General features: G+C 40.2%; 1 protein-coding gene and 1 long non-coding RNA gene across 3 annotated transcripts; one reads left to right on the top strand and one right to left on the bottom strand.

Annotated features, from left to right (window-relative positions):
• Nucleotides 1-442: 442 nt before the first annotated feature.
• tex2l (testis expressed 2, like) lies at nucleotides 443-25,330 on the bottom strand. 2 transcript variants are annotated; one of them, XM_034707247.1, is made up of 14 exons: nucleotides 25,220-25,330; nucleotides 25,038-25,102; nucleotides 19,350-19,617; nucleotides 17,373-18,783; nucleotides 11,136-11,336; nucleotides 9,060-9,390; nucleotides 7,993-8,267; nucleotides 7,738-7,887; nucleotides 7,546-7,645; nucleotides 6,806-6,938; nucleotides 4,532-4,663; nucleotides 4,051-4,260; nucleotides 1,019-1,139; nucleotides 443-934 (listed from the first exon to the last, which is right to left on the bottom strand). In XM_034707247.1, exons 4-14 carry the CDS (start codon nucleotides 18,750-18,752, stop codon nucleotides 761-763), a joined length of 3,207 nt encoding a protein of 1,068 aa, XP_034563138.1. In that variant the 5' UTR covers nucleotides 18,753-18,783; nucleotides 19,350-19,617; nucleotides 25,038-25,102; nucleotides 25,220-25,330; the 3' UTR covers nucleotides 443-760. The 2 variants fall into 2 exon arrangements, with proteins under 2 accessions (XP_034563138.1, XP_034563137.1); XM_034707246.1 differs by lacking the exon at nucleotides 19,350-19,617.
• LOC117829650 lies at nucleotides 7,759-9,603 on the top strand. The gene is made up of 3 exons (XR_004634653.1): nucleotides 7,759-7,882; nucleotides 8,006-8,165; nucleotides 8,895-9,603. It is a non-coding gene; the product is annotated as an uncharacterized LOC117829650 (long non-coding RNA).

The raw sequence follows: 25,330 nt of genomic DNA, 5'->3' as shown, positions 1-25,330 counted from the left end.
GTGCACACACATAAACACACACACACACACACACACACACACACACACACACACACACACACACACACACACACACACATCATCACACTCATTGCCCATGTGAATTCATTTTATGCATCAGGACGTTCTCTCTGCCTTTGCATTTCACACAGGCTGTTTTTGTATCATTTAGATGTTGTCATCAGCTTTTTTGTTTAAAGGCAGGCTTAAATTATTACTGAATGTGTCTTTTGTCATGTAACCTATCATGCAGAGGTTTGTATGTGGATAAATACTGAGGCTAATGAGACTTAAGAAGTTATTATAAGTATTTTGGGGGTCTTTAATTTGAGGCTAACTGAACAAAACTGTAAATGTCCCTAAAGACAGCTCTGAGGATTTTAGTTTGTGAAAATGTTACAGTAGCTCCCAGCATGACAACCATAAGGATCACAGAGGCGCATGACTTTTTCAACTTTTATTGATTTGTATCCATCTTTTATTCAAAGTGACACTAAGCTGTAAACATCAGAGCAGCATTATGCTCATGATATGGGTCATTCACATGTAAACATTAGCAAAAGGTTTCACTTATAGTTGTTTGTACAGTAAGCCTCTTACATCCTCAATCTGGAATCAAATCCTTGACTTTCCATCACATCTACAGCACTGGTTCCGATATTAATACAAGGGCTAAAAAAAGAGTCCACTTGCTTCGGTCCAGAGAGGCTCTGCCTCCCTTTCGGTCTGTGAATATAAAATGTGTTCAATCAGCGAGGCACTAGTCAGACTCCGCCCCAGAGACCTCAAGTGGGATCCTCTCGATGGACTCAGTGGATGAGCTCTGGGACCTCTGAGAATGGGAGGATGCACCCTGTGATGCCTGGGGGCCTTCCATCCCAGCATGCATCAGGGGCAAGTAGATGTCGTCCATGTTTGGCAGAACAAACACTTTCTGAAGGAGGAAAATATGATAGTGAGAAAAAGGACACAGTTCAGAACATGATAGTGTTGTCTGTTTTTCTTTCTTCTTTTTTACCTGGAACTCATCCTGTAGTTTCTTTTCAATCCACTCAGTCACATGACAGAAAGTCACCTCCCTCTCCCCCAGTTTTGGGCGAACATGCAGATCCAGCTTGGGCGGCACACAGAAGCTGTACCTACAGGGAGGAGATCACAACACCATGAAATCAATCACATCTTTATCTGATTGTGCCATTGTAGAACTCAGTCACGTTTCAGTCTCATGTTTTCTCAGCAGCAGACTCAGTACTGACCTAATATTGATTTTTAATAATTAATGAATGTTCTTTGTCTGATGACGTGGGAAGCATGTGTCACAACACAGAGGGACACAAACACAACCTGTTGCTTATCTGAATGTCGTCATTAAGAGCAGAGCTACACCGATAAATCAAACAGGCTGATACCAGCTTACTGCCGACATGCTTTAATGCAATGAAGAGCAAATACTGCAGAACAGGAATTTCAGGCTTTTTTCTGGGGTAGTTTAAAAACAGTGTAGCAATTATATAGATTGTCCACTAGAGAGTGCAAATATTTTACCATTAAAAATACACCATCAATTTCAACCCTTTAACTCAAAAAACAATGAATAAATTATAATTGGTACAAAATTCAGCAGCAAGACTTTGAACTAAAACCAAGAAGAGAAAGCACAATACTCCTGTTTTAATGGCCCTCCACTGGCTGCCCATTGCTTTTAGAATAGATTTTTAAGGTTTTACTTCTCACTTTTAAAGCACTTTACGGCCTGGCCCCTGAATATATCTGTGATTTGCTGTCACCCTACCAGCCCAGGCAGGAGCCTCCTTTGAGTTCCTGTCACAAAGTTAAAATCTAAGGGTGGCCGAGCGTTTGTTGTGCAGGCTCCACAACTGTGGAACGACCTGCCTGAGGATCTCAGGCAAGCTGCATCAGTATCTTCTTTTAAATCACAACAGAAAACATATTTTTATCGAAAGGCCTTCCTGTAATATTGTTTTATCCACAATGTTACATTTATTTTATCTACTTTTATTCACTCATTGTTTTATTTGTTTTACTGATTTTAATTGTTTTATTGTTTCAATTGCTTTTAGTAGCTTCTCTTTTCCTCTATTTTCAGCTCTTCCTCTTAAATTGCCTTGCCAGTCCATATACCCCCCCCCCCCCACCCCCCATGCTTTGTTCTCTTTATTGTGGGTTTTTATGGTGTAAAGCACTTTGTAACGTCTGTTTTAATAAGTGCTTTATAAATAAACTGTATTATTATTATTATTATTATTATTATTATTATTATTATTATTATTATTGTTGTTATTATTGTTATTATTATTATTTGTTCGAAAATATATTTGTGCAAAGACAACAGATCAAATGCTGAACAAAAAATTTTTTTTACGAAAACTATATGTTCATTTTGAATTTGATGCCAGCACCATGTTTTTAAAAAGTTGTGACAGGGGAATGTTTGCCATTGTGTCGCATCAACTCTTCTTTCAGCAACAAACTTTAAATGTTTGGGAATCAAGGAGACAATTTTTTTGGAGTTTTGAACGCAGTCACATTCTTGCCTGATATAGGATTTCAGCTACACAACAATGTTGGACCTCTTTTGTCATGATCTTTGTGTGTCATGAAAGGTCCAAAGGTTTTTAGTAGGTTACAAGTCAGCACTGCAGGCAGGCCAGTTTAGCACTTGGACTCTTCATACTACACTGTGCCATGCTGTTGTAATGCGTGCAGAATGTTGTTTGGTATTGGCACAAACTGTTCACAGTCAGTGGTTTTTGGATGAGATTTTGAGCCCATGCGGTGATTTCCATTATAGAGCCATGTCTACTTTCAATGGAGTGCCACCTGAGGGCCTGAAGATCACAGTTATTCAGTATTGGTTTTTGGCTTTGTCCCTTTTGTGCAGAGATCCGTTTTACTTCTGACAGATATGACCTCTCTGAAATGCTCTTTTTATACCCAGTCATCTTATAAACCTGTTGCAAATTAATATAATTAGTTGGGAGATGTTCCCTCAGGTGTTTTTTTCAGTGTTTTGTTGTCCCCTTGCCAACTTTTTGAAACATGTTGCTTGCATCAAATTTAAAATGTGCATATCTTTTTTCATACAACAATAACATTAATCAGTTTCAAGATTTGACCTGATGTCTGCACTATTTTCAATTAAACACAGTTTTTAAATGATTGGTAAACCATCAATTTCTGTTTTCATCAACGTTTATACAATGTCCAAACTCTTATGGATCTGTGATTGTATTTTGGTAACATTTTCAAAAAGGAATTCTAACTTTTCCGTATCAGAACTTTTTTTTTTTTTAAAGGTGACACATTATGCTCTTTTGTAGACATGCCAGGGAAACATATTTCAGGTAGAGAACCATTAAAAAGTTGATTTTGCATGATATGTCTCCTTTGATGCTACATATTAAAAATAATCACTATCGTCTAATGTGACATTATATTTTTTATAAACTCCCAAATATCAACATCCATATTGGCATGACATTTCTGGTAGTGGCTATTATCCAGAGCCATTACGTTTGGAAAAAAATCTCTGATTGTTATATTCAGAATTAAATACAGTTGTTATGTGATTTTGACCAATTAGTCAGAGCTCCATCAACCTACTCCAGCTAGTTCAGAAGGCTCTGCATATACTACTACTTGGTGTACTACTGCATAGTAGACATGTGTTTTGTTCCCCCAGCAGTTACTTCATATCGGTAAGTTTAATAATTAACTTAGATGCAGTGAAGTGTAATTATTTTCTTCAGTTTATTTCCTAATGATAAATAAATCTGCAATATGTGTCCATGTATATCTACTTGTTTTTTCTTCTGCTCTTCTGATTAATGTGTACTGTTAATGTTCAGTCTCCATGAATTGATTACCTCTTTGGAGCAACTACTGATGAATCAACACATTTCAAGGGTTGTATGTTTTTTTTTCGCTGTGTAATTATTTTACTCAGAGGCCTCATCCTTCTTAGTTTGAACAGACATGCTTTAAAACCATGTTCAAGCCGCTTTGTAGCTAAACTGCATCAATACTTGCCATATCCTGTCAGTAGGAGGTGGTGGGATGTTGACGACAAGAGTCCCCGACAGCTCCTGCACCTCCACTGTGAGCAGCAGGGGTGTGTTGGACATCTCCTCAAACTTCTTCTTAATGAACTCATTCTCCGCTGCCTTCTGGAAATACTTGGATTTAGCGATTTTGTCCACAAATCTTAAAATCCTCCTTCCCGTCTTTCCACCCCCTGTGCTGTAAAAGAGGATCAGAGGAGAAGGGAGGAGGAATTGAAAGTAAACATCCTTCTGGAGTGCAATGTCAGCACAATTTAGTATCTGTTCAAGAGAAATAAGCATTCACAACACAGCAGGCCATAAGTAACACCTCATGGTGTTACTTTAGTAGTACTCAAAATAAGAAGGCGATGGCACATTTTCATTTGTTATCTCTAATTAACTCGATTCCTTTTTTGGCATTGACTGAAAAAAGTAACACGATTCTTCTTTAATGACGTAACATTTACCCATCAGTAGCTGGTGCAGGTCCCTTCTCTCCTACCGGTCCCTGAGGCTCGGAGAGAAGCAGCTCTTCCTCATCTGATGAACCAGCACTGGAGGACTCCTCATCACTGTCGGCCAACACGCTGAAGATTGGCCTGCAGCCGAAGTAGGAAAGTGAAGATGGAGGAGAAAACTGATGTTCAAACAAAAGCATCTAATATTGATTTTATTTATCATTAAAAGTGGACATTTAACATCACAGATTGTAAACCCCCGTAAATACCTGTATGGACTTATGGATAAATTCTCATATATAAGGAAATCTTGAAACTGAAATTGTATCAGTGGCTTGAAAAGATCAAAGACATCAATAAACACAAGTTTTCCCTCTTTTTGCAAAGCCTCAGATGCATCACGGACAGCTCATGTAAAGCTCTGACTGGGCTGTAATCCCCAGCAGAGAGGGTCTGTGACAGGCGGTGTAACACTGATCAATGTAATGTGAAGCTTTACTTTAGGGATCAGAGTCTGCAGGGATCAGAGAAAGACAGGGAGGTGTGTAGGTGTGTATTTGTGTGTGTTATGATGAGACTGAAAATACAGGATTTTCCGTTATGTGGGCAATCACTCCTGTTACTTGGTCCGGGTAATATGATGGGATTAATTTAAGATTATGGAAAACTAACACTTAATGACTTGAAGGGGGTTTGGGTTTTTTTTTGTAAAATGAATCTCACTCATCACCTGAACTCAGCAGTGTAAATGTCTGTCCCTTTTAGAGGTACCTTTCCTTTTTAAAGAGAAATACCTCTAATGGTGTCATAATGAGCAAAAAAAAGACACCATTAAGTCCCACTGTCGGGAGGGTTTGCCTCCAGGATTTTTTCAGCCTGTCTTAGGACTTGCAGTCCAGATATATCATCCGTCTATGATGCTTCCATTTTTACCATCTTAATAAAAATCGGTCCCTGAGTTTTATTAAACTCACAGCTTTACAGTAGGCAATATCAAATAATTCATTTCATTTCCTTCAGTGTGTTTTGGTGTACTAAGACAGTGTGATCTTTAATAGAGATATCAGCTCCATATCAGTACCTCTCGGGGTACTTGGTCGTGCTTCAGGCTGTGTCTGAGAACTTTTTAAATGTTAACTTAAATGTATCTATCTATCTATCTATTTATCTATCTATCTATCTATCTATCTATCTATCTATCTATCTATCTATCTATCTATCTGTCTGTCTGTCTGTCTGTCTGTCTGTCTGTCTGTCTATCTATCTATCTATCTATCTATCTATCTATCTATCTATCTGTCTATCTATCTATCTATCTATCTATCTATCTAGAGAATAGAAGAGGAAATTGAAAAACTGTGAATATGATCTTTTAAGTTGCTAAAACTGAAATAAATTCCTAGTTAAAAAAAGCCATCTATGGGCTGAGTGAGCTGTTTGTCCTTATTCTGGTCTTAAGTAACTTTATTTGGCTACCTGAAGAACTCTGAAAGAAAGCTGGACACCATGGCTGTCATGAGTTGATCTTTAGTTTGGGACATTTCCTTGTGTTTCTTGCCTTGTTTCCTACCTGTTTGTTTTCTGTATTAGTTATATGTTATCCTATGTCTTCCTTGTGTTATAAGTGATCCATGTTTTGGGTTGTATTCCTCTGTGTATTTTCTTGTGTTTCTTAGTCTAGTCTATTGTGTTTCCTGTTTTATTTTGTAGTACTTTATCCTTGCTTTCCCAGTTTATTTTAATTTCCTGCCTTTTTGATTAACCTCATTAGTTTCACCTGTGACCTGTGTCCACACATGTTGCTCGTTACCCTGTGTGTATTTAGTTTCTCAGTTTCCCCTCTCCTATGTTGAATCATTATGTCTTCCTTGTGTTCTTCGTGTGTTGCTATCTCCCAGTGTTTCCTTGTGCTCGCAGTGTTTCCTTGCAGGCTTTTGGAGTTCTGTTGCTTGGACACTTGTTGAGTAAGTTTTTGTATGTTCTTTTGTCTGTCTTTTCCCAAATGTGACAGTGGTATGTACAGTTTACGCCTTAAACCCGGTTTATACTTCTGTGTCGAATCAACTGCATAGCTTACGCTGCCCCCATACCCAGAGGCCTACATTCGTAGCTGACTCACACCTTGTCTGAAATGTAACTACGTGTTGAATCGGCCCTGTGATTGGCCTGCAGGGCAGCATTGTATTTCCTGCATTGACAGCACTTCCTGTATGTAGTGTATGTAGTGTGTGTGTGTGTGTGTATGTATGTGTGTGTGCATGGCTGTACCAATGTAGTACTGACCGTGAGCTACCACTGTCAGTCGTACAGTCTGCCTCCAGCCTGCCATCTTTTCCAAGCTTGGACAGGTTAAACTTAGTCTGCAGGGTCATCTGCAGGGCGCCAGTGTAGACCAGTTGCAGCTCCACCCACAGGCCTACAGGGGACAGCACACAGAGGTCAACACCAGACCACCAAAATTAAGACAAAGCTTGTGAAGCCTCGCAGCCTAATCTGAACACACACACACCGTTTAGTGGGCAGATTAAACAGCTTTCAGTGTGATTATCCAGCCTTGAAATTAAATTTATAAAAAATTAAGATGGATTATAAATCCCCTCTGGAGCAAATGCACGGGCCGAGCAGAGGAGCTGGAAACAGGATAATTTGTTGACGGGCCGTTGTGTAACAGCAAAGTGGGCGGAGAAAAACATGCTGACACACTTAAATTATCCTTGTTGTAAGAATGTGGTCTGCCAGATTGCCTGATTTTAAAACACACACACACACATACACACAGACACACACACACACACACACACACACACACAAGCCTACATGCTTTAAATGTTGAACGCTCTGTGAGATTACGACGGGATAACATCGTCTGATCTGATGCTCTGATGCACTCAGATGTACGCACAAAAACAACCTCTCATCTTCTCACACATATTTTCTGTGGCACTGTTTGTGTGCTTGTGTGTGTTACTGTTTGTGTATTGATTATTTGTGTTTTAGCAGCGTTTGATCTCCAGTCTGCTCACCTCTGTGGTTGACCTCTGGTCTGGAGGTAGATGTCATTTCCGGCACAGAGCAGCCCATGTCCAGCTCAGTGAGCTTCAGCTCATTCATGAAATAAGGCAGCTGTGAAGAGAATTTATCACAGTCTTAATATATCACATTAAAATAAATTGATTTCTTGAGTGTGAATGAACTTTCAGCAAAACAGCTTGTACTTTGATTTTGCTCAGCTTCTTCTGGATCTTATGGGACACCACGTCAGCCCAGTGCCTCTCTCGCAGGAAATCCCAGAAGATTCGGCCAATTAAAGCGTTCACCCAAGCGGTCTGGCTTGTCTCTGGGTACTCTGATAGATCACAGGTACACTGCAAAAAAATATGTGTTGGTTAAACAAGGACAAAAAAATGAAGGCTTGGTTCAAATTAGATGTAGTGGTTACTGCCTTTTTTCAGTCTGAAATTATGACATACGTGTCCTTTTAAGGTGGGGCTTGTCTCTGTGCTGCTGACTCCAGCGCTTGAGAGGGGGGTCAACTCCTCTGTAGCCAGGAGACGAGCCATATAGCTGGGGTAGTCCAGCAGTGAAAGGCCCCTGGTGCTGCTGGAGGTCTGACTAAGAACAGGAGGGTTGGAGAGGACTGGAGGTGAGGACGGGGTGTCATCGTCGTTGCTGCCCACTCTGCTGGGGCCTCTGCTGCTGGGGACATTAGCTGAAGTGCTAACACTCTGTGCTGGTGCAGGGTCACCTGAAAGCATACCAAAATATTTACCTGGTTGTTAGACAATATGATCAAAGTGATTTTTTTTTCTTTATTTACCTTTGACATTAATAACCCCTACAGGTTGTAGGAGCAAAAGAGAAAACAGCATTACTTAGTGTTACGAGAAAGCGCCTGTGAGAAGCACTCTATAGTTGAGGTAGTTGGAGCTTCCCAAAACAGTGTTAATGGACACAGGCAACTAACAGAGCATCACAAGACAGGTTATGATGTAACCTACGTAGAAGTATAAACTAAGCTTTTGTGGTTAAATGGTGTGCCCCATGTACAAAGGGCTAAAGTTCTCAAAGCAGCCTTGGTCTGATTCTGGCCCACAGCCCTTTGCCTCCACATTCCCCACTCTCTCTCCTCAGTTACGCACCCTACCCCACTGTCCTATCTCTCTCAATGTAGGCAGAAAAAATCCCCCTAAAGTTAAAATAAACTAGAATGTGGTAGGAAACAGAAGGAGAAAATGTAACGGATGAAATAACAAACATTTGAATTTATAAAGAAAGAACATGAGAAACATGTCTGTCTTGCATCTCAGATATTCTCTCTGTATCAAAGCTTGTGCCTGTACTAAATGTTTTTCTAATCCCTTTGCCCTGACAGGTCACCTAACAACTGTGAGACCTGTTTGTTCCCTTGAAGGGGAATGGCTTAGGAATGCAAAGAATTGGAGCAAATAATCCATAATCCACACATATACAGCCGTTGTATAGATGCTTTATGTCAAAGCTGTCTTCGCTCTAATGCATTATTGACGTCTCTTCATACCCGATCTGGACACACATCTGCCAGGCCTCTGTCTGTCCCTCTCGTGTTCCCTCTCTGTATCCATGGACGCTAACAGGAAGTGATGAAACCACTCTTCTTTCTCTCGTCCCGTACGGCCGAAGAGGTACAGAGTGGTGGTGAGTTCATGGTTCTGTTTGGAGGAAGTTTGCTGTGGACTTGATGGTTCGGCTCCGGGCTCCTTTCCTCGACTCTCTTCTGACCTTCCTCCCTCACCCTCCTGGGAGTTCGCTCCCCCTGCCAGTTGGATGCAGATGGGGTACTTTGGGTTCCACACCCTCTTTCGAGCCAGCACAGATGGCAGCAGGAATACCTTTAGGGAACAGTGGCAGAGTTTTGTTGTGTCAAAGCAAACAACAGCTGTAAGATAGGTGATGCAGTGAGAAGTCCCAGTTATGAATTATTGATTAATGCAGACAAGAGAAACTGCTATGAGAAAGTTAACTTTAACTTTTTCTTTCCATGGATTTTTAAATTTAGATATAATACTTCATATTTTCCTACGAATTAACAATAATTTCAGGCACGTTACTAAATACAAATGTTTAGGTGCATTTCGACCAACAGTTCCAGGTTCTTTTAGCCCCCAGAACTACTTTGCCCGGAACAAGAATGTTCCTGTGCCCCCATTGTTGTCTGTGTTTCGACCGCGGGCTAAAGTCCTGGGTAGATTGTGCAAATCAGGCCAGTGTCGTATGGAGAAAAAAATAATTATATTAAATAATATTTTGAAATCTTAAAAAAAAACTAAACTAGTATGCATTCCCAGGAACTCCCTCTGTGTTTCAACAACTGTGTAAACTCCACAAACACCGTTATGTTCAACCGAAAGTCCCAGGACCTTTGAAAAGTACTAGCCCCCAAGCAGGGGCTTTTCAGGGGGAGATTATCTACCCCTGAACTAAATTTAGACCCTGGTTCCTTCGGTCGAAACGCACGTAATTCGGGGGTTAAAGTCCCTAGTTCCGGGGTAAAGTTCCTGCGGTCGAAAAACGCATTTTGTCATTTGTCCTAATTCTCTCTACATACAAACAGCAGGAGATAAATTCACACTGATATGTGTCGCTGTCACAGACCAAACAAGTTCATCAAAATCAATAGTTTCTGGATCAAAATGAGGAAACATGAAAATGAGGTCAAGTGCAAACATTGCTGGGTAAAACCAGCATAAAACCGGCACCCAGCAGACAAAACAACAATCAGTGGCAAACTTTGTCACCATACAAAGCCAACCTAATCCCAAAGATGATAGTGAAGGACACGGCTCGCATCACCTAGTGGAAGGTGAGGGCTTTTGTAGGTTGACTGAACTCGTTCAGCCAGAGTAAACACTCCCATCAAGAAAACTATTACTGTGAAACTGGAGAAACTGTGTGATGACAATGCACGAGAGCTTCACAATCGCTTAGAGGCGACGAGTTAAGTTGTGAAAAAAGTAAATGGGTCTCTCTCAAGTTCTTTACAATGCTACCTGACTCTTGCAAGTTTTACACATTTGCTTTATACTTGCACAGTTGACAATGACCGTTAAAAGGCTCTTGCTAACAGATTACTTTTTCAAGCATCTGATGAGTACCAGCTCCACATGAGTTGAACCTGAAATATCTAATCAACTTTTGGTAAAGTATTCATGAAGCCCAGAGAATGAATACTTGGTGACTTTTCCTTCAGTGATCATGAGTTCATGATTAAACAGAGATTTTTTTCCTCCTCAGTTTAACCTGTAAAGACTTGGGTGATACTCTGACCTGCCATCTAGCACAATCAGGTCAAAATATTATTTTTGTTACTGTACTGTACTTTGCATTTAGCTAGCAAAGCTTAGCATGCTAGCACACTAAATAAGGATGTAAACAGATGACATCACTTTGTAACCCTTACTTTGTCTAGGCCTTTTAAGCACCAAATTGCCTTCATCAAAAGTGGCTTTGATTTTGTATAAAACCGCACAACGTCCGACTGACTGCGGACAACTCACTACAGTTTTACCCTCCTTTCTATATCTCAATAAAACAACCAATGGATACAGGACACATAACACACACACTGGGATCATACTTTGCTCTTTGCAAGCTGAAAGGAGCGTGACTTGATGAAGGTGGCCTCCTGGACTCTCTCATCGTACGTGGCCCTGCGGCTAATGTTGTTGCGCGGGGAGTCCAGACGGAGACAGGAGCCCTCCAGGGTGGCTAACACAGAGTGAGTCATAGCTGGGTGGCATGTTTCTGGGTCATAATCTTGTATCTCATTCATCCAGCCCTGAGGAGGCAGAAAAAAGGTGTTAATTCAATCATCACCATGAACAGATATAAGTGAGTGATGAACAGTCCATCTGCTTTACTTTAAACCTTAAAAAACCTGGTTTGGCTTGTGGAATCGACTGTTTTCAATCTGAATTTGTTGATACATGTTAATAAAAAAGGTAGATCCACCTTAGTCAGATTTAGAATGAACCATTTTAACATGTATATTCTAGTTGTGTAAGAAATGCCGTACAGAAGGTGAACCGAGGATTTAGAGGAGTACTCATCCTGAATAACATTATTACCAGAGAATATGCATGAAACAAAACAAAAATAGCTTTTGTTTTGAGGGATATTCTGCCCTGGATTTGACTTTGCAGGCAACACATGCTTCCTGACTTCATAACTGTTCTCAACTCCACCAATCAGAAGCTTAGGTTACAGATGTAAAGGTCAGGATTAGACGCAGGGTCGGGATTAGGGTTAACGAATCCTTATTAACAGAAATCAAAGCAGATATCCTTCTAAAACTTAATATATTTACTGAGCACACAAGCTCCTATGAGAAACAAAAATCTCATCAGTGTTTATTTTAGCTGTCAAATGTTTAACTCATTTGCTGTAGAAGATGTTAAAGGTCCGTTTCTGCCGTAAGCTGTTGATCTCTTCATCTTCCAGTGTGTTGAGTTTAGTTTTACTTCCCCTCTTTATGATTGTCTACACCTGTGTCCCCTTACTCATTACCATGTGTGTAAATAGTGTCTATTCCATAGACTAAATAATGGACCTAGTTTACTTGACGTCACCCATTTGTTTCTGAAGCACTGTTCTGAGGCCAAACGGCGGCAGCTGCCATAGTGCTGCTGTCGACGTAAAGAGGCGGGCTTTGAGCCTCCTAGCCAACATCTACAGTGTACCCGCCTGTCAATCAAGTCAGCTGTGTCTCTCATTGGAAGACGCGTAATCTCAATATCTTCGAAATTGCAGCGTTAGAATTTGTGTGTATGTGGTTTCCGGTACTTCCAGAGCCAGCCCCAAGTGGATCCTTGATGAATTGCAGTTTTTAGCACTTCTGCATTGGACTAATATTTTTAGGCCGGAGGTTGCCACTTGGTCTGTTCTCATGTTTCTCATGTTTCCAGTGGATTTGTTTGAAATAAGTTTCTGTTTTTCTTTTGGTTTTTTTGTTAATTAAACCTTTAATTTTTGTCTGCACTTTGGATCCCCTTTTTGTTTCTGGGCACCGTGATAGGGTGGCCTGAAAAGGGTCCCCCTTGAAATATATAATACCCAGAGACCTAAAACCAAAATTTTTAAATCAACTTAGAAACTTGCAAAGAGGTAAAGCTGGACCTTTAACTTTCTGGCAATTACTTAAAACATGCCCACCTATCCATGAACTCAACCTAGCCTTGCCTTTATATGAACTTAACAAATGCATTATAAAACATTCATGCCCTGCTCAGTGTGTGAGAATAAAGAAATGAGTGACTTAGACCACAACCGTTGTTAAACCAGGCTGTACACATGTTTATTTCTGCTGTGAAGTTGGGCATTTTATCCTGAAACCTCATGGAGATTCCTTGGCTTTTGGAGACAGCCTCAGGTGGACACTTTAGGAACTGCAGTTTCTTATACTTCTACACTGGCTTCATTTTAAATATTGGGTGTTGCCGATTAGTCTTGTTTTACCCTGAAGGGCTTAACACAGTTGTGTAGCAAAGTAGGTTAACGAATGCCAGAAGCTTCGAGAAAACAATCCCATTATTTCTGAAATTAATTATATTATTATGACTCTGTAAATCTTAAAAGGAAGAAGCTTTGGTCTTCTGTCTGATATACATGCTCATTTAGTTTAATGCTCCCTCTTAATACTCTAATTAACAGTTCATCAATGCAGTACAAATAATTCATCTGAAAACACGTATTACTGGCAGTCACCCTCATCTTATGAGTGTGCCCACAATCACAGATTAACCTTTGTCATTCTGTCATCCCTCAAACACACCAGACTTAAATCAAGCTTCTAGTGATTAAACAACAGAATTTTCTTCACTCAGTGAAAGTAAACTCAGCCGTTGCCACCTCTTTTTTTCTGTAACTCACATTCTGACATTAAAGCTTCCTCCTGCCCGTATTCTCGCTAATTGCCTCTGGATCTGACAGTGCCGGCATGGTGGCTGTCCTCTCCAGTTGCTCTGAGTCAAACTCAGCCAGGAGAGGAGCAATAATTACCTCTGCTGCCCGGGCACTTTTATTATTGAAGGTTTTAATTGCTTTCTGGGCACCTTATGAAGTTGCATACCACTTTCTGAGGCTTTTACTTGTGAGGTAAAAAGTCACAAGAGGTGCTGCAGTGACAAGATTGATGCTGTTTCTTTTCAGAGCAAATTAGCATGGCTGAAAACCAATTACAAGAACCCTTGTTGCTGGAAACACCTTTTAAAATGCCTTTTAGAGTGCATTCAGACGTCATCATTTTCACTAAGTAGGCTTTCAGATGAAAATGGCAGTGTGTTTTTCTATGAAAGGTTGTAGGTCAGAATGATCTGCTGTAATGCTGTTATCGCACAGCCAAAGAGATTAAATGCCATTTTTTTTCCATCCTTTTTTCCTTTCCCTCAAAAGGCAAATTCATAAGGGCTCTCCCCATGTCCGTCATTGTTGCAGGGTCAGAGCATCTCTGAATAGGGGGAAAAAAAAGGTTGGTATGATGCATTAATATCAATATGCTATGGCAAAAATCTCACAGTGGCTGTTTCATCATGACCAGATAGCCTATGTTCTATAGCAGTAAAAGCATATCCATCTGCACTGTTGTATGTGCATTTTCAATTTGTGCATGAAGAAATCTGAGTGGAAAAAGCAGAGATTTCTTCTCTCGCTTCATCTTCCTCTTAGCTTCTCAAAATCTGCAAGGGAAAAAGTGTCCCCCAAGAATTACTTTAAAAAACAAGAACAAGTGCCACCAACTGTTCATCACGATTTCAAAATTTGTACTGAATTGGCCATCTAGGAAGAAACTCTACGGCTCTGTAATGTTCTTTTATATTTTCCCCTTCTGTTCCTCTACTCTTCTAATTCAGCACAGATCACTGCAGGAGCCTGCATTTGTCAACAGAGCCGTCAGTCAATCATCTTTTTAACATCAAAGAGCTGATTACGACTAAGCTTTTCTGAATAAATGAACACTTGCACATAAATTAGCATTATAAGAGCTAACAGCTGTGACACAAAGCATGTTTGAGAAAAAAAAAAAGTGCATGTCCATATGTATTTTAATTTTCTACTTTGACCCATCTGTTACAATGGAGAGAGCAGGCTTTAAGACCTGTAATGCAGCCAGTTACCAGGGCCTCACCGGGAGGGAGCTGTTGTACTGTCCGTATTTTATGCAGTCCATGGTTTTTAGTCCAAGTAGTAAACTGTGTTCGACCAGCTTTTGGATTTACGCCTTAAATAGTGTGTTTGGAAAGTAAAGAGGCAGAATACACTGCCTGCTTCTAGGCTGCATGAACATTAAACAGAAATGACAGCTGGGACAAAGGAGACAGCAGACAAAGAGTGCTGAAGTGACAGAGTAACTATTAGCAGGTCAAAAATGTGTGAATTAGAAAACACTAACCATCTTAACTTAGTCTCCAACTTCTACCTTGAAAATTGTTGGCGTTTTAAATTTTTTTATTCAGATACACCAGGGCTAGCTAGTTAGTAGGTTGAAAGGAGACAACTGGATGTGACGTAGCATATGGAAGTGCCACTGATTAAACTAATGTGCACCATTATTAAATATGGATCTTAATGCCAGTTGTGTCATTAAAAATGAAGAAAATGTTTAGTCATCTATGGGGCACCGTTTGAAAAGTTGTGCACACCCAAAATAACAGCAACATTTCTCCACATTTAGTTCCAAAACAAACAAAATGGAGTGTGAATTTTTAAAGGTCACTTTTTAAAAAAAAATCACATTTAAAGGAATATTTGTGATTTTCTTCACATTTAATCTTGTTGTGCAAAATATATTCAGTTAAAATCATTTTTAAATTCAAATGCTAAATATGAATTTAAATGTTAAATATAAATCTAAATGTTAAATATAAATCTAAATGTTGAATATAAATCTAAATGTTAAATGTTGCTCTGCGATCCTAAATATTACGCTGATATGCAAATTCACACTGCCGCCTAGCGGTAATACCAAAATAAAAACTTCATAAATCGATACAGACTTAGCAATAGCAACTTAGCTTATCCGTACCATAGACTGGGTCCGTTCTGTCTCTGGGCGCTGTGAAATCTCTTAATAGCCTTCAAAACTGCCTATCCAGCATTTCTACAGTGGTCAGTCCGGCTATAACCCGTAGGAGTCAGTACTGACCGACTATGGTTGGGATATCTGTATCGCTTTATGAAGCTTTTATTTTGGTACATCTGCTAGGTAGCAGTGTGAATTTGTATTGGGCGCTGTTAGTACCAAAATAAGAGCTTGGATCGCGGAGCAACATCTAAAATTTAGGTGTACATTTAATATTTAGATTTATATATAACATTTTGATTTATATTTAACATTTGGATTTAACAATGATTTTAACTGAACATATTTTTAACAACAAAATTAAATGTGAAAAAGATCACAAATATTCTCTAAATGTGATAAAAAAGTGACTTTTCAAAATTCACTCTACCTTTTTATGACATTTTGGAGCTAAATGCGGAGAAATGCTGCTGTTATTTTCAGTGTGCACAACTTTACAAACGGCGGCCCATAGTCATCTGCAGAAGATAGACCTTAAGCTTTTAACTACGAGCCTGTTAGAAGTCAAAGAGAGAGTGAACAGGACAGGAGAAATAATGACAACAGGAGACATGAAGATATTTAGCAATGAGACCCAGCGGGAAATGATGCAGGCGCGATGGTGAGTGAGTGGCGTTAGCTAACCATATCTAGTATTGTGTTCACGTCACAGGTTGTTAGTTCAGAATGAAGCAGTGAAGATACAGATGGTTTATAGAGGAGACAAGAAGATATAACATGGATCTGACCGTGTATTCGTTTTTGTCGTGCTTTGTATCATAGTCTGCAAAGGGCACAATCTATCCTTTAGTCCTGCATGCAGTCCACCACATCATTTATGACATGATCTACATCTCCACATGTTTTAACTGATACCATCAAGAGGTGAGACCCACGAGCGGTTCACTGTCGTCAATAATTACTCATTGTGGTGAAGACAGACATTTTATAACGTGGGCTGTGCTAATCACATTAATTATTATGTCTGTTTCTTGCCCTGTAATCAGGGACTACAGTCTGATTATGCAGCTCTTGCCTTGTGCATCAGCATCTCTGTCTCTTTTTGTGTATGTGTTTTTTAAGGCTGATGAAAGTGAAGTGAAAAGAGACAGACAGAGGGAGATACAGAGAGGGAGAGAGGGAGATTGATGACAGTGTCTGAATACTTTGCTTTATAGGTGTTTCTGTCGGAAAGTCAGCATGTATTTTGCCTCCTACTACTACTCATTAAGCAGAAGCAGAGAAGGACAACCTGGGTCCCCGATGAGACGAAATATGACACGATGTTGAAGAAAAAGCAGTTTCCAGTAGCATAGCTAAAACAACCACTTTTCTTGAAATCTGCACCCTTAAGTCTTGTGAAACATCCAGAAACAATGTAACTTTCTCTATTTTCAGACAAGTTATGTATCAAAAAGTTGTAAAAAATGTAACCTGCAAGTGGCTCTTAAAATTGATGGGCACATATCAAAGCAGTAATTATTTTTCATCTAGCTGTTGATCAAAAACTGAATAAACATACTTCATGTGTTTCAAATAATCTATTTAAGAGGACTCAATTTGATTAGGACATTTCAGAGTGCAGGGTAATAGAGAAAGGAGAGTCTGTGGATTTGCTATGACGCCTTTAAGTTGTTTTTTTCTCAACTGCTGTTTATAGAAGATCTGAAAAATACGTGAGTGTTGGAGTGAGACCAAGGTAGCAGGAAAGGTGAGAGCAAAGGTGACAATCTCTGTCTAAATGCTTTATCCATTTACCTTGAGGGCGTCAGGTCCAGAGATGACAGTACCTCCTGTTAGAGTTCCCTCTCCGAACAAAGTCTGCCCGGGTCTGTAAGATGAATCTGATCTGCAGCAGGACCTGGAGGATCCCATTCTGATGAGCATCAATCCTAACAAAAAGCCCAATGCTAATCCCAGAGCAAGGCCAGAGAAGTACGGACTGAGAGGTAGGATGAAATATCCGTAGGACAGCACCGCCACGCAGAACAAACTCATGCGGGGTAGAGGATGAGGGGGTTGAGAAAGGGTAGAAGTCCTAATCAGTGGGGCAGGTAGTTTCTTAACTTTCCTGTCAGTCTCAAGAGCTAATACTTGCATCGTATCACCATCAGTACATATTTCCAGTTCCACGTCTCGGTGACTTTGCCTGTTGGGATGCAAGGGGCACGAGCTACGAGACCTTCTCCCTGGAGATTTAACAGAGGGCCAGTCAAACACAGGCAACACATCAGCTTCGGGTTTTCTAGGGTTCCTCACAGGAGATTCAGAAAGTACCGTGTCTGTGCTACTTTCTCGTCCCAAACCTCTGGAGCTCCCCTGAGTCTTCGCCTGGTGTTTGGGGCTTCCTGTGCTCTCCTCTCTCCTGATTTTGCTGAACATGCTGCTCAGAGGCTCCTGCACCGCCTCCGAGAGTTTCCTCTTGGTGTCCTCTAGCTCCATTTTGAAGAACCCACCTTTTGAACCCTCACCACTTGGGGATAGTGAGCAAGGAGAAGGGGGAGCAGTACGGGAGTCGCCATTGCTGCGGGTTTTTGATTGGGTAAGCTGCTTCCACAAGTGGAGGTTGAGGCGGGAGTCAGATTTGGACTGTGATACCTCAGGTTCTGAGCGGGAAATCTCTGTCGAGATTGACTTTACGAGGCTAAGAAGGGGCCTGGGTCTAAGGGTCGAACCTTCTTTTGGTTCCAGTTCTGTGGAGAGGGACTTAACCAGACTTGCAAGGGGTCTATGACTGGGGGAAGACGGGCCCGGGGACAAGAAGCTTGGGCCAAGAGTGCAGCAGTTTCCCAAGGAGCCAGGCGATGAGGGAGAAAGTGGGACGTGGAAGGCTTGGGACTGGGAGTGTCTGTCATCTTCATCAGAAAGCATCCTCTCCTTGGAGAGTGATATCGAAGGGTAGTCCTCATCGCGATCAAGAGCGAAAATTAGTTCACTTTCATCAAGACTGTCCCACTCTCCTTCTGTCCCAGTCAGCTGGATCACAATCCCTCGAGGGAGGTGTCTCTTGTTCCCAATGGAGGAGGTGCCAACTGGAGAAAGACCAGGAGCCGGGATGTGGGGCTCCTGGAGAGTTCCTCCACCTCTTCTTCCTTTGTCCTGGCTTTCTTTTTCCCCATTTCTTCCACCCTCTGCCATTTCTTGACTTCACATCGCACAGCCAAGGCACCTAAGTGTCAGTCAACAGGAATAAATGAAGAACATGGTCAGCTACATTATTAAGCCTCTGGGGCAGAACAAATAAAAGCAGTCAGGGAATGAGCCGCTGAGTGGGGGTGGAAGGGCATCTTTTCAATGCTCGTGCCTGATTTTCACAGGAACTGCCTACCAGTGCAAACTACGCATTAGAGTGTGAGTGTTACGTGGTGTGGCTGTGAAGAGTTGTGGAGGTCTAAATGAATCCTAAGACTAGTGAATCGGATCCAAGCGAGCACCTCTCCCATCGCTGTCGTTCCACATCCTGAATGAGTTTCAGAGGCATGCAAAAATAGACAAGACAGGCTGTCTCCCCCAAATGTTGCACTAACTAGGGCAGCTCAGGCTTGGATCTAACATCTAATGGGCTCCTTTGATTCTTTTTAATGTTCAATCACGTGCAGGAGCTTTCTGTGCATGTGAGGAATCTAATGAAAAAGTAGAAATAGAGTAAAGATGCAGCATTTCACATTTCCACTTTGCCAAAACTCTCTGAACAAATATGTGATATTCTTATGGAAAAAGCCTTACAAAACTCACTGACTGAAGGAATATTCTGCATGTCATCTCCCAGAGGAAAAAGCGACAGTGTCTTGCAGAGTCATCCCCTGGAGAGCTTACTGTCGGCCATGAAAACCCAGAGGCAGAGGGTTTCTCAAGCCGTTTAAAGAGTTCCTTATGTAACCCTGAGCTGGGTGGCGAAGGAAGTTCAAAGATATTTTCTGTGTAATTCTCCCAATGTGGCTTTTGTGTGTCATCAGCGTGGCATGTTTCTGCAAAACACATTAGACATCCACCACCTACAGAGCTGTCAAAATACAGATGGCAAAAAACAGAAACAACAGCAGAACAGAGAGATGTATCACAAGCTGTCAGTGGGAAAAGAGCAGTTCTGGATCACTGGACAGAAGCAGGGAAACAGCACAAAGGCCCAGCTGGGACCCTGTGGTTTTTGTTTCTGTTTCTCTCTCTGGGTCAAGTGCCTTGCTCTATATGCAAGTTAAACCCTACCTCCCTGACCCTGTTGGTCAGATTTATGTAACTGCATTACAGCCATGTGTGGCACAATTTCAACCAATTCCACAGCAGCTGGTGGATTCTGACTAATCTGCTCGCACCCAAAATGGACGTTGGGGAGTTAAACCTCCCAGGCACACATGCAGCCAGGCGACATTGGACCTTCAGCATAGAGTTTCACAGGGTGGGAGGAGAGACCGGGACCTGGCACATAGATTAGACACGCTAAATTACTGTTAAGCTAACTATATTTTGTCCAAGCTAGCTCTGGATCACAAGTAGGACAGGCCAATGTTGGTGTAATGTAAGACAGGTTTGGTAACTGCTGCTGATAGACTCCAAATGTCACTTCAATAATCCATGTGTTCTCATTTCAAATCACCAGGTCAACCTTTTTGCAAAAATGACTCGCAACTGGTTATGTAATGTGTCACCTTCTCAGGGATAAATTAAAGTTGTACAAAGCTACATCTTTTGGTCTTTAGAGATACATTTTAAAGAACTTAATCTTGTTACTAGAGCAGATGTAGCACAAATTATTTTTGATTAACTGTAACAGCGACATTGCAGTGCTGGGTGAGATTGCTTTTAGGTGTTAATTGTAATTTCCTGCCAATGCAATTCAGGTGTGTAATAGAAGGAACTGTAGAAGGGAAACAGGTTTTCAAATAAGCAACAGGTTGATTAGCCTGTTTGGTAACGAAAGGAGCAATTACATCATCCTCATTGAGAGGATATGAAAGTATCTGATGGTCACTTGCTAGCTAGTAAGCTTTCAGTAAGTAGTAACAAATAACAACAGTTTTTAGCCAAGCTAGCAGCAAGCTGAGGCTATGTTCTGCACACAAGCACTAGTAAAACATGCCGATTCACACTCTATCTTATAGATTTCTAATTCTGAATGCTAACATTTTGAACTAGCACTTAACCAAAAGTTAAACCTTTGTTTTAAGCAGGTTATAAAAAAGACTGAAATTAATATTGAAGATATATTTCAAGCTACAAAAGCAGACATGACCATTAGTATAGAGATTGACTGTTTCCACAGGGTAGGTATCAGACAAGGGGCGTGGCCAGAAAGGTGGCTTTGGGATGGCATAGGCAACCCTTGAAATCTGAATATAACACATGTATGATGTCTTAATGTTAGAGTGGAAGGTAGATATGAAAGGGTAAATAAAGGTTCTCATTTGTGTGTGTGGGCCCACAAACATCGTGCCACATCTGCATAAATCAGTGCTTGAGTTGGGTCACCCCAGTCGAAAAAGCCTGAACACGCCCCTGTCTGACGAAGTAACAGACATCATGCTGCAGAAACAGCCCTTTTCTTTGACATTATCAAGGGCAAAGAGCTTCGTTTTACGTTTGACTGTTAAAAGATGGCAGAGATGTTTCTTGAAAAACACCTCTTTCACATGAAAAAACAAAACACAAAAAATTAGACACTGCTTTGTCCAGAGGGGGCACCAATATCACAGACCAACAGTTCTTGATTCAACAGAATCAAGAATGACCCATATCAGATAAAGATTGATATGTGAAAAATTAGGGGATCTATAATGTTATCATGATTTATGTTGTGGGGTCATGAATGAAGGTGCAAAATTTGAAGGATCCATTCAATAGTAGAGGCATTTCACCCAAAACCAGAAACCACACGCTCACGTTAAAGTCAAAGGCAGGGGATCAACCACGACAATTGGATTAGATTTCCCTAATATGTTATAAAAGGTTTGTGTGATCTCTGCTGACTTCCCCCACGCTGTCCTTTGGGTTTGGGTTTTACTCCATTCTTGAAAGTATTCCTCTGTGACAAAACCCAAGGTCATACAAAAAGGACTAAAGTGTGGTTTAAATGAGGACAATCAAAAGAAGGTGCAGTCTGAATGAAGAGTGGGTAAGCACAGTAAATAGGATACATGAAAATATTTGTTTTAACCTATATGCAGGCTCCAGAGACAGACGTTTAAGGTTCTCAAGCAGCATGTTATGTTTAATGACAATTTCATGTGTTGCATATGGAGTGATCGTGTGACAACTGTGGCACGAAACACATCACACATCTGCTCTGAGTGCACTGTGATGTGTTTGATCAATCCATTACATTCTAAATCAGTGGCGGTATCAGCCGAACATGCCTGTCACTCAGTGTGTGTGTGTGTGTGTGTGTGTGTGTGTGTGTGTGTGTGTGTGTGTGTGTGTGTGTGTGTGTGTGTGTATAGGGGGTTTGTATGTGTTTGTGTGCCGACCTCCAATCGGGCCTGGACAGTAACAATCTGAGATTAACATTAATGCAGGGTTTTACTGTGAAATCTGACAAATCACACGGCTGGATTATAGGCTAAACCAACATTTGGAGGGTTATGTTTCCAAGCTAGCTCATCTCTGTGACCCACTGTTGATAAGTTATTAGAGACCAAAGCATACTTCAGGGTCCTTTACTGTCTCTTATACTTAAGGTCATATCCCTAAGTATGTTTTATCCCTGAGTGGATAATCTGTATGAGTAAGATACAAATGAAGACAGTTCTTTACAGGGCACAGGGGGTCACTGAAACAGCCATGAGTTTGTAAAAAGGTTTTGAATGAAATCCTTTTTAACAGAAAATGAAGCTACAGAGTGTGTAGGCTCTACACTTAATATGTCACAGCATGTCAAAGGTAAATAATAATAATAATTCTAATAATAATAATAATAATGATAATATAATAAATTTTATTTATATAGCACCTTTTAAAAACATGTTTACAAAGTGCTTTACAGAGTGTAAGACATAGCGAGTGAAAACACAAAAGCACATGACAATGGTTTAAGAGAACTAAAATAAATTAAATAAAACACAATAATAAAGACCATGCAGAAATTAAAATTCAGTGATGAGTTAAGAAGTAAAAGCACATTTAAAAAAGTGTGTTTTTAAAAGAGATTTAAAAGAGGACAAGGATGTGGCTTGCCTGATCTCCTCCGGCAGGTCATTCCATAGTGACGGGGCCCTGTTATGGTTATGGAAGTAACTGAGTCTGGTCAATATGAATTTAAAAAACATTTAACATTTCATGGTTTTCTTTTTTTTACAACTTTATACGTCTTAAATTTAGAAACTTTGTCGCACTGCATTTATCTGAAAAGTCTGATTACTTTTAAAAGTAAATTTGTTGTATTCAAAATTTTTAAATTAAGTACTTTAACTTTTGCAACTTTAAAGCTCCTGTGCCATCTCCTGAACTTTTGTATTGTGCCGACTTTGGTGCTCCCTTTGGACAAAGCAGTATGATTTCTATGTTCTGATTTTGTCCTGTATGTATAAGTAGTGTTTCCCCTCTTTTAGTAAAATGTTTACAACCCACGCTGAATCTTTGCTGAAAGAATTTACAACACCCATTATGGGCAGCCTGTGCTTAAATACCATGTCTGACACCTACCCCATGGCAGGGTGACAGGCATGTGAAATGATGGTATATAAATGATATATCTTCTCTCTGATTGTGTTGTTTTCTTTTTTTGGTTTTATAGAAGCATTAGTGTTGATTTCAGACAGATTCATCAAAAGATAAAATGTCCTCACAGGAGCTTTAAGTGTATTGGTATTTTCACTACTTAAGCACAATTTTAAATCCCTGACTTAAGCTCAGTACAGAGTGTTGTTACACTTTGATGTCACTTCTTCATAATGTGAATACTTCTAACACCCAAGGGTGAAAAGTTAGGTAAATATATATCATTTATTTATTTATAGCCATTACATTTTGTATATAAAATCAGCCGTATCACAGATGCATCTTTTTGAATGTGTGCACCAGACAGTCCATCACACTTTGTAAAACATTAAAGCTTCTGTAAAGAATTTTCAACTGGATGTGAAAAACATTTTAATAAACACTGATGCAATTTCATTATCAACAATAGCAAACCAGACCGTCAGCAACTTACATTTTGCAAATATTCACAATGAGTTATTTATTCAACTGTTATACAGATGTATGATGATGAGGGGGTTTTTTTGTCAGATAATTATATTGGCATGTACAGGACAAGATCAGCAATGTGATAAGATGAACATCTTTGCCCACAGGGGCCTGTTGCACCAGCTCTGTGAAGCCGTGTCTGCATGCAAAGTCCGCACTGAAGCATAGTTGAAACTAGTTAGTTTGTAACTAAAGTTGTTTCATTGTTTGATTGCATAATGCAGAGATAAGGTTCATCTTAACTAGAATAGCATAGCGTCCAAACCAAAATATTTTTCAACCAACATAGGCTATGTTTGAACTTAAACATAGCTGCATGGTTCAACACAGTGTTTGCATGGCCAAAATGATCATACATGTTCTCTCCTCCCCAGTGACCAACTGTACCAGTTTTCGTTCTACTTTTTAATAATTACACTGCACTAGTAAATTTGTAATCTGCTGTCATGAATGATTTGTTGGAGCATCTCTTCAAATTTAAACGTGACGTCATCAGTTACCACTCTGTGCAAGATAACTACATGGTATTACACTGTACGCATTACTTTGAAAAATACTAAAACAATTTACAACTCTGAAAATTATTAAATCACTCAGGACTTCTCTGAAATACCGGTTTCACTCCATCTTTTTTAACAACCAAAATTGTTTAACGGTTGCTGGACCTTGTAAAATTAAGAATGTATTACTTTTTGTCACATTATGACAGTCTCGGTATGTTAGAGATGTGGCATAAAATAAAGTTGGTGACATAAGTTTATGTTTTAGGGTTCTGAAAAGTTGTAGGAGACACATTCTCTGTACTTTTTGACACATCACTGGCCAAATCATTTGCTTGATCACATTAATATACGACAAAAAAAACATTAGTTATAGTCCTCGATGTACGTGAATTGGTATACTGGATCTTTTGAAAAATGTCGACCGATTCCAGAAACGTTAATTATATCACACACATCAAGTCATACATGACAGCACGTGCTCCTTCCCGACTTGTGCAATGTCTACTTCAGTATTTTATGATATAGAATATAGACAAGAAGTACAACATGCATGCAATGAGTTGAAGCTTTAGTGAACAAGAACGTGTTGCAAAACGCTTGCAGTGTGCACTGTAGCATGTATGCATTTTATGCCCATACGTTCACATTTTTAGTTTTTGTTAAACATTTGAAAATATTTATAGGGCTGACGATCTCCTGCAGAGAACAGCTACATGCATGTAGATAAGGAAAGCATGCTTACCTGAAAAATTATTTTGTGCATGGAAATGTGGCTATACCCGCCGATCTGTCTGCTGCTTGTTCCATCTGTGTGCGTAAAGACCGCGGAGTGAGGACTATCAATGCACTCTCTCTCTCTCTCTCTCTCTCTCTCTCTCTCTCTCTCTCTCTCTCTCTCTCTCTCTCACACGCAGTCACACTCACCTCCCTTTAACCGACTGCCTTCATCCAGATGTGTCATACGCTGCCGAGAATCACAGCTCACCCAACTGATTATGAAAAGCATGGCCGCGCTGCATGATAATCCAGATTATG

The sequence above is a fragment of the Notolabrus celidotus genome, chromosome 18 (assembly GCF_009762535.1).
Source record: "Notolabrus celidotus isolate fNotCel1 chromosome 18, fNotCel1.pri, whole genome shotgun sequence".
NCBI lineage: Eukaryota > Metazoa > Chordata > Actinopteri > Labriformes > Labridae > Notolabrus > Notolabrus celidotus.
This window is presented reverse-complemented; position numbering and strand designations above follow the sequence as displayed.

Excerpts from the sequence above, each read along its gene's own strand:
- tex2l (XM_034707247.1), bottom strand. The coding sequence starts at position 18,752 with ATGGCAGAGGGTGGAAGAAATGGGGAAAAAGAAAGCCAGGACAAAGGA. Across the intron at positions 7,646-7,737 it reads AGAAGCTGAGCAAAATCAAA|CTGCCTTATTTCATGAATGA; the intron begins GTACAAGCTGTT and ends TTCTCTTCACAG. Across the intron at positions 6,939-7,545 it reads ACCAGAGGTCAACCACAGAG|GCCTGTGGGTGGAGCTGCAA; the intron begins GTGAGCAGACTG and ends TGTCCCCTGTAG.